The 9,562-nt window shown below is 47.4% G+C and overlaps 1 protein-coding gene across 4 annotated transcripts in view; it reads left to right on the forward strand.

The window, feature by feature from the left end:
• Positions 1-9,562, forward strand: part of KIFC3 (kinesin family member C3) — a 43,647-nt gene that overhangs the window by 26,908 nt on the left and 7,177 nt on the right. For all 4 annotated transcript variants that reach the window (XM_019535495.1, XM_019535491.1, XM_019535493.1 and 1 more), the window contains exons 8-16: positions 197-344; positions 979-1,109; positions 1,351-1,462; positions 2,750-2,931; positions 3,289-3,393; positions 4,242-4,372; positions 5,853-5,976; positions 7,347-7,476; positions 8,330-8,559. In XM_019535495.1, the coding sequence (XP_019391040.1) occupies positions 197-344; positions 979-1,109; positions 1,351-1,462; positions 2,750-2,931; positions 3,289-3,393; positions 4,242-4,372; positions 5,853-5,976; positions 7,347-7,476; positions 8,330-8,559 (1,293 nt within the window). The remainder of the gene's footprint in view (positions 1-196; positions 345-978; positions 1,110-1,350; positions 1,463-2,749; positions 2,932-3,288; positions 3,394-4,241; positions 4,373-5,852; positions 5,977-7,346; positions 7,477-8,329; positions 8,560-9,562) is intronic.

The raw sequence follows: 9,562 nt of genomic DNA on the forward strand, positions 1-9,562 counted from the left end.
TGCCTTGGTCTGCTGGCTTTGCAAGGGTTGCTCAGCGGGCCAGCAGTGGCAGTAGTCCCCCCATCCTCCAAAATTCATTTTGTCCCATAGTGTGTGGTAATAAGTACAGCAGTGTGAGGTTTGGGAACCCACAGTGCTAACAAGGCTCTCATCAGTTACAGGGAGATTAGCTGCTCTGTTGTGGTTTCCTTCCTAGATCATGCTTTATGAGTCTGAGCTGGAGCGGGCTCATGGACAGATGTTGGAAGAGATGCAGAAGATGGAAGATGAGAAGAACCAGGCCATTGAAGAGGCATTTGCACGAGCTCAAGTAGAAATGAAAGCGGTCCATGAGAACCTAGCAGGTGAGGAAGAAGGGAAACTAATGTGTGTGCTGTGTAATGTCTGCATGAGTCAGGTGCTGGGGAATTCCTCTTCAGATGAAGTAACAGATACTCACATGACTCTGGACTTGCTCAGGAGTTAGTCAGTGGAAGCTGCAATTGAATTTAGGTGTGCCCTACAGCAGTGGTTCTCAACATTTTTTGTACCAGGACCCATTTGTAAACATGAATAGCTAGTCCTGACCCAGTGTTCCTTTCTCCCAGCCCCCTTCATGTGGGGCATGAAGGTCTCCAAGCAGCCCAGGTGCCCCTTGCAGACTGGAAATCTGACAGCTTGCAAGGGAAAAGCCACGGTTTCCCATGTTTTTCTCCTTTAAAGGAGAATCCATTTTTAAAGTTTTTTCTTAACCATTTCATATTTTTCTGACCCACTTTTGGGTCGAGACCCACAGGTTAAGAAATGTTGCCTTACAGTATTAGTGGCTTATCCTACCCCACATGCTTCTCTGTCATCCACCCTGTTGGTCATTTGCATTCAGGGTTAGAGCCCCAAGTCAGGGAAGGTTTTGTTTCCTTGAAGGTAGAGTCCTCTCTGTATGTAGGGTAACAGCTTCTCTTTAATGTGAGACTTATTAATCATCATGTTTATGTGCAGGAGTCCGGACAAATCTCCTCACACTCCAGCCAGCACTCAGAACCCTCACAAATGACTACAACAGCCTGAAACGGCAGGTCCGAGATTTCCCACTCCTACTTCAGGAGACCCTACACAATGCCAAGACAGAGGTGAGCAAGATGGGGGAGTTCTTACTCTGCACTGCTTCAGGACCAAGTGGGTATCCTTTTGTAACATTTAGTCTTGCTATTTGAATCCGAGAGAGATCCATGAGTTCCCTGACATGGGATGCCAGCCTTTCCTTTTTGTTGTTATGCTTGTTTACTGAATAGAAGGTGTCATGCTGGGGAGGGTGGGTTCTATATGTTCACATGTTCTCATGTAGCTCAGTCTCTGTCTCTACTCTCTCAGATTGGGCAAGCAATTGAAGAGGTGAACAACACAAATCGAGAGCTACTAAGGAAATATCGGAGGGAGCTCCAACTCCGCAAAAAATGTCACAATGAGCTGGTGCGGCTGAAAGGTCTGTATGAGAGGAGGGTTTTCTGGACAGGTCATGTTCATCTTCCTGTAGCAGCAGAAATAAACAGAATTCCAGCCTGTAAGCGCTGTTACAGGCTGGAAGTTAGACCCTTGCTCAGGTTTGAGGCTAGAATCTCTGACTTTGAGGTGGGGGGTTGGGAGGCGAGGTGACCTTAAAAACAGGGACAGGAGCTTACATGTATTAACTGATGCATTTATAAGAGCCTGAGGTCTCTCTTGAAATCATAACCATTTGAGACATGTTTTAATGGTTCAGATGACTGTCCCCACGCAGAAGCCACATCACTGTCCAGTAGAGGTGCACCGATACATCAGTCCAATATCGGATCAGCACCAATGTAAAGAAAATTTATCGTGTCAGAAATTGGCCTGATGTGGCCGATTAATTTGGCTGATAAATGCCCATGCTTGCACACAGCTGCAGCGCAGCACATAGGCAGCGAGGAGCACAGCCCAGCAGCTTGGAGAGTGTGTGCAGCTGGTAAGTCTGGTGTAGTGGAGGGGGAGTGGGGAAGGAAAAGGTGTTTGGGGGCAGATGAAGGCTCCCACGGTGAGAGAGAAGTGGGGCTGGGGCAAGTGTTGCCCAGCTGGGGTGGGGCAGGTGTGGGACAGCCGTGGCTTGTCCCTCCTGGATGAGCAGCAGGAGCAGTGGTGGAGTAGGTGAGTGCCAGAGCAGTGGCTCCTAGACAAGCAGTACACAGTGGCAGGAGCCACTCGCTCCTTCCTGCTCCATCCTGCGCCTGCCCCACTCCAGCTGGGCAGTGCGTGCCCCAGCCCCACTCCTCCGTCACTGCGGGGGTCTTCATCTGCCCCCCCACACCCCTTCCCTTCCTGCTACCCTTCCACCACACCAGACTTACCAGTTGCACACAGCTCTCCAAGCTGGAGGGCTGGTATTGGAAATCAGATCACTATCAGCTGATATTCCTTCTTAAAAATCAGCTCTTGGAAATGGCCCCAAAAATCTCTATCAGTGCACCCGTGCCCTCCACCCATCCAGTGCAGCACCCAGGCAATCAAAGGAGTCCTATGGGAGGTTTTCTCAAGAGAGGGGTGAAACCAGATAATGTTGAGCAAGTTCAGCACCCCCTGGACGAGCTGTGGCTTTGTTCTGTTCCAGCCCCACTCCACCCCCAGCAACGTCCCTCCCCTTCACCACACCAGACTTTGCAGAAACAGAGTGAAGAAATGATGGGGCATGCTGGAAGCCTAATAAGCCTAATAAAGCTAATAAGATACCTTGTATCTCTCTCTTTTTCATGTAAAGGAAATATACGTGTGTTTGGTAGAGTCCGACCAATAACTAAGGAGGATGGGGAAGGGCCAGAAGCTGTCAATGAAGTGACCTTTGACCCTGACGATGATGCTATCCTACATCTGATGCACAAGGGGAAGCTGGTGTCATTTGAACTGGACAAGGTTTTCCCCCCACATGCAACTCAGGAAGATGTAAGTCCTTCTACACCATTGTATTGGTATGGACTTTGTCCAGAAAAGAGAGGTGTTGGGTCACTGTGAATATGGACATGGACACAAGGTTGACAGTCACTTGCTGGTCCCTGATTTTTGTGAGAGAGGGATGGAGAAAAGACCATTAATATGATTTAGTAGCAAACTGGGCACTTCCTTCCAGATTTAACAATACGCAGGCTGAGTGGAATTCAGGTAGCCTTGCAGGCTATGCCTGGAAATGACTGGCTGCACTGGAATCTCTTATGTGTAATCTGTGCAAGGCATTCACGGTGGGGGGGGAAGCAGAGGGAATGGATAGGTGAATATCATGCATTGTTTGCTTCTCTGTGGCAGGTGTTCCAGGAAGTTCAGGCCCTGATCACTTCTTGCATTGATGGCTACAACGTTTGCATATTTGCCTATGGGCAGACAGGTGCAGGCAAGACCTACACTATGGAGGTAAAATTTCCTATTAATTTCTCTCCATTTTCCCTTTCAGTCTTTCTTCTGGCTCTGTTTACTATATTCTACAGCTTGTCATTGTCACTTCTGGATCAGCTAGGAAGTGTGCATAGTGCATGGGTAAACTGACAGTTGAAGAGATGGGTTGGTTGACTGTGAGTCACCAATGACTGTGTAATGGATATGGTCATTGGTGATTCTGTACAAGTTCCCTTTCTGTCACAGTGACCAAGATCATGCATGGCAGCCCTGATGGATGGCTTGTGAATTCCTAAGTATGTAACAAGTCACACATGGGCGATGGGTGCTGCCTTAGTCAGGGGGAGCATGACCCCCCCCCGGCGGCCAATCCTGCTGACTGGAGGGGTCCCCCGCGGTCAATTGCGAGACAGTCAATCTCTGCAGCCGCTTGCAGAAGTGGCTGTAGCCACTTCTGCGAGCATCATGGCTCTCCATTCCCCAGCCAGCACTTGCAGGGGGAGCACCAGCACTCCTGCCTGTCCCAGCTGATCAGGGGGTGCACCGGGACTCTCAGGGGGTGCACATCGCCACTGAAGTTGTATGCTGTCAACCCCAGAAGGGTTTAGAGCAGGAGGTTGGACCTTGGTTTTTCTGTGGCTCCTTGGCTGTTCCCTTTCTTCCGCGGGGGGGCAGGATACAAATGTTAGTGATTCCACAGTGAGACCTGGGCAGCTGTTTCAAGCTCTATCTCAATGTGAGATCTTGGCTGCATCCTCACAAGTGTTCACTTTGAGCTCTGTAAGGAGTCCTGCACCAGTTGTTCTGTTATGTCAGTGCAGAGAAAGGAGTAACATGAGATTTTTCTTCTTCCCTTTGCTCATCAGGGAACTCCTGATAACCCAGGAATTAACCAGCGAGCTCTCCAGCTCCTCTTCTCTGAAGTGCGGGGGAAAGCATCTGACTGGAACTATGTCATCTCTGTCAGTGTGGCAGAAATTTACAATGAAGCCCTGAGGTAAAAGGGGAGAACGAGGGAAGGATGTGAGGCAGTAAAAAAGCCTGAACAGAGAGGGGCAGGGATAGCCTAATTTATGACACACAGAGTAGCCCCAGGGGAAGGGCAAGCCTTGTGAGGAATACCAGGAGGGCCTGGGCCCTCTGTGTCCTTGCACCACCCCAAATGCCATTGGGGTTTTGTGCAAATGACACCTGCTTTTGTCTTATTTAGCAGGAAGTCTCTTTGTGCTTATTAGTCATGAAAATGCTCTATGATTTGAAAATAGAATCGATTCTCTTCAGTCCCATTCCCCGTTTAGGCTTGTCTTACGTTACTGCCTCTTTCACCAATCCCATGTATAGGTAATGGAACAGCTCAGAAATCCTCATTCTACTAAGATGTTACTTGGCAGTATGTGCTGTTCGTGGTATGTTGCTCAGGCTGAGTGAGGGATTTTTCCCATCTTCCAGAACTCTTGCCTGGAAATCTTCCCCGCCCCTGGGTTCCTAAAATGCCTTCAGCTTATGTGGCTGCTTGTTCATGCCAGGACGTGCTCAGACATCAGCTAACAATGAAATTCTCTTCCTCCCCCACTCCATGTTTGTTCTCACCCTCTCTCTCTCTTTTTTTTTTTTTTTTTATAGATTTGGAAGCCCTAGGAATAATTAATTGGGGAGTTTTTTTTAACATTAAGGGGTTTTGCCTGTGCATTGTGCCTTTAGCATTCTGCTTGATACGTTGAGAAACTGAGAACTAGGGTGTGGAAGAATGAGAAGTATTTTCCTTCTCTGCATTCTTCCTCTTGTGGACTCTGTTAGGGTGAGAGCTGGCAGGGGGTGGAATGGAAAAGATGGTACCACAAGAATGAGTTAATACAGGAGCCGGATCTAGTGAACCTGAGAAGGAGACTGTCTGGTTGTGATATAATAAAAGCTACAAAGCCAAATGTGATTTGGATCAGGAGAAACGAGGACTGGAATTTCTGAATGTGGCCACGTCTGGGAGCCATGCAGCTATTTTGTGTTACACATCTGACAAACATAACCCAGAGAGTATAGAAGAGTTGAGATTCTATAAATATATTATGAAACATCCCAGTGAGGGAATGGTTCCTTTTGAAAAATCTTAGGACGACAAAGCAGTTGGTCTGTGTTCATCCCCCACACTACCCCACTCCTGCCCCACCATCCCCTGACCTCAACCAGTTAAATGCTTACTAGTGAGCAGCCATTGGGAGGAAGAGGCTCAAGGGGGACCTGCTTTCCTAATGGTGGAGGAAGCTTGTCCTCTAGGCCACAATCCAAATGACTGGCAGGGTTGTGGAGGGAAGCAAACAATAGGAACCTTTACTGCCATCACCTGTATCTCATTAGCTGGGGAGATCAGTTCACTTGTAGTCAGATTAAAAAGCCTTGTGCCCTTTGTGTGTGGCAAACCTTTCACGGAGGAAATGTAAAATGACTCAGTGTAGGGGGAGTCACTTTATTTGTCATTTCAGGGACTTGCTTGGGAAGGAGCCTCAGGAGAAGCTGGACATCAAGTTATGCCCAGATGGCAGTGGGCAGCTGTATGTTCCAGGGCTGACAGAGTTCCAGGTGCAGAGTGTTGAGGATATCAACAAGGTAAGAAGATGGAGACCCAAGGGTATGTCTACACTGCAGTAACTGAGGCCAGGTGTTGCTACCAGTGTAGCTATGGGAGCCTAGAGCTCATGACCAGATGAAAAATCTGCCTGAGAAGCTGGGTGAATGCATGGCAGTTAGCTCGTGCTGAGGTCTATGCTGCCTCAGTTACGCTAGCTCTGGTGCAAAGCCAGTTTGGGTAGTTCTGCACAAGCTGCAGTCACACTGATTATAGACCAAAGGAGGCAGAGAAGGTCAGAGAAAGTACCCAGTGATGGAGCGAACTAGGTAGAGGTTACTTTATGGAGAAGTATGAACCACCCTTCTGCCTTGGAGAGATTTACCAGTATTCCAGTTTCTGGAAGCATGGAGATGAGCTGCTGAAGTAGTGGGAACAGTGTAGGGTCAGATGGGTGCCAATGCTTCATACATCCATGCATAACATGAAGGGAAGGGGGCCCAGATCTTAAGCCCTTCTAGACTCCTAAATGCAGTGTTAGCCTCTAGACCATATGCATCAGACTGAATCTGAAGCACCCAATAGAAATAGCCCAGGAGGCAGCCTGTAGTACCAGCTGCATTTTTGTACATGTGTGTATTTGCTGCAATCTCAATGTCATGATTCAGCACTTTGCAAAAATAAACGGGGAAGAGATGAGAGGTTTGTGCAGAACAGAGATAAACAGAGGTCTGAAGTATGTTTTATGCTTTACAATGGCGTGCACTTGTAAGGGGAAAAGGGATAGTACTAGATCAAAATGAGGCCTTCCATATAATGTGACAAATGCCACATTGATAGGAGCATCTTGGAAGTTGATACCAAATAGTGTAAAAATAAGAATTCTTATGATTGGGTGGCTCTTGGGGGTATTAGTAGGTTACCAGACCTTTCACCTAATTTTATTGCATCTCAGTAGGGACTATGATTTGTCAGTGGATGGCTACAGTTCTTGAAGAGCTCTTAGGCCACAGCCCAGTTCACAGGATCTAATTGTTCATGCCATAAATCTTCATACCTTCTGCATGGACACTAGCTTTCATCTTTGTTGGGAATCTCTGAAGACAAATGTGTCCCTCTGTGAATGGTTCCACCAAAAAAGGCTGAGATGAATGAGAAGAGAGGAAGCTGGTAAAGAGGGCTGGTACCTGCCAAGTGCAACCACACCTATAAGAAAGGAAAGACTTACCATCCACCTCAGTCTTGCCCAAATTCTAGTCACAAAAAATGAAGAATAATGCTGCAGAGTGGTAAGGGAGATGCAGAAAAGAGCAGGCTGCTGTGCTTCCACATAAGAAAATGCCAGATGTGGGCTGGATACATCCAAAAACTGTGTGAAGATACACAGGCTCAGCTTGTGCCTCTTTCCTAGGTGTTTGAATTTGGGCATATAAACAGAGCGACTGAGTGCACCAACCTGAATGAGCACAGCTCACGGTCTCATGCTCTCCTTATCATCACAGTAAGAGGATTTGACTACAGCACAGGACTTAGAACCACAGGTTTGTCTCTCTTGCTAGGGTGGAGGGGGAGGAGCTGTAATGATTGCTTTGAGGGACAAAGTACTGAGGATTTGGGTTTGGACTCCTGAATTGGGATTCAGTGAAAAACATGGACTAAGTTAATACCATCAAATAGCTGGTGGATGCTTATCACAGAAACAGAAACACACCCCATTTAGCACTGGGGTGAGTATGTGCATGGGGCTGGTATGCTCAGGGGGTTGCAGTTCAGGCTGAGAGACAGTGGCAGAGCTGGGAAGTAATGTACTCAGTGTGGGGATGAATTGGTAGGACTCTGCAGCTGGATTTTTAAAGAGAGCCTTGTTAATCAACACCTGTTACACTTGGTAAAATTGGGCACTTATCATGCTTTGGGGCACCAGATGATTGCTACAAGGGTCTGCTGGGACCTTTAAAAAAACAAACAAACAACAACCAACTGCTGTGTTCAGCAGTGCCCAACTAGCTGTGTAGGTTTTGTATCATGCATAGGCAAGCGACAAGCCTGGGTCTGGTGCTGCATTAGATATAATGTGATGAACCCTAAGTTTATAAGTGGGCACTGGCCCATCCGGGATAGAGCTGTTAGCCTTTGCTCATAAAACAGAACTTAATGAACCTCTTAGCTGCAGCTGAGCTGCAGGTTTCTTTCATTGCAGTTCTCATTATGAACCCCAGCCACCACCTGGGCTCTATGTTCTTAGTTTTTCCCCATGTTCAATAATTGCTATGTAGACCTTACTGTACCTGCTGTTTCCACATGGTTCAAAAAGGTAGCTGCACAGGGCTATTAAGTCTGTGTCTAGTATCTGTTCCAAAACTGTATGTATGTTTTTGGTCTCTCTCCCTACAGGGAAGCTTAACCTGGTAGACCTTGCTGGATCAGAGCGGGTAGGCCGGTCTGGGGCAGAGGGGAACAGGCTGCGGGAGGCCCAATACATCAACAAGTCACTGTCAGCACTAGGAGATGTGATCTATGCTTTGCGATCCCGCCAGGGTCACGTGCCATTCCGCAACTCTAAACTGACCTACTTACTCCAAGACTCCCTCAGCGGAGACAGCAAAACCCTCATGATGGTGCAGGTAGGGTCTGGGCCTGCTGGGCAAAAAGATATAGGGGAGGGATAGTTGTCTCTGATTGAGGAAACATTACATTAATCAGTGCCAAATACTAAAGAAACCTAGAAGTCTGTGGAGCAGAAATGATGGTGCTGTTGCTGGTCTGAGGAAGTGACCTAAATGAGCTCTCTGTTCTCATAAAGGAAGTGCTTTAGTTTGGATGAGCACAGGCAGAAAAGGTTTCACTTGAGGTACACTGGTACTCTGAAAAAGGACCCTGTAACAAGGCCCAATACTGCTCTACAGGTGTTGTCACTGATTCTTTTTACCTTCAAGAACAAATTGGATGCTTATCTTGCTGGGATCCTATGACCCCAAAGGGCAGGAAGTCGGCTGGGGGCGGGGGCTGAACTCGATGATCTACTGAGGTCCCTTCCAGCCCTGATGTCTATGAAATCTATGAAATCTCCGATGTGCTGACTTCAGAAATGGAGGAAACCTACCTTTCCTAATTAGCAGCAGCTGCACAAATCAGCCTAGATTCCTTCCAGCCCATCTACTATTGCCAACAATAAATGCTCTGCAGGCCAAAAAATAGTTTTAGCAACACCTGTGTATAACCCCTTTCTGCATATTATTATGCCTTCAGTGATACCTGTACTGTTCTGTTGCTATCTTTGAATTTGCACAGGTGTATCTGAGAGGGTATCAGCAGATCCATTGCAGATACAGGCGAATCAATAAATTCCACTCCCTCTCTCTTAGCTAAATCTGCTTCCATGGGAATAATGGAGTAAAGAGCAGTTGAACACCTTGGGCCTGCTTGCTTCAGTAATTAACAAGAAGATGAACAAGAAAGCTCCAGTTTAAAACCAGAAATACTGCATCCAGTTTTGGGCTCCACAATTCAAAAAGGATGTGGAGAAGCTTGAGAGAGTCCAGAGAAGAGCCACATGCATGATCAGAGGTCAGGAAAACAGACCTTATGACCACAGGCTGAGAGCCATGGGGCTCTGTAACCTGGAAA

The sequence above is a fragment of the Crocodylus porosus genome, unplaced genomic scaffold, assembly GCF_001723895.1.
Source record: "Crocodylus porosus isolate Cpor-Errol unplaced genomic scaffold, CroPor_comp1, whole genome shotgun sequence".
Taxonomy (NCBI): Eukaryota; Metazoa; Chordata; order Crocodylia; family Crocodylidae; genus Crocodylus; species Crocodylus porosus.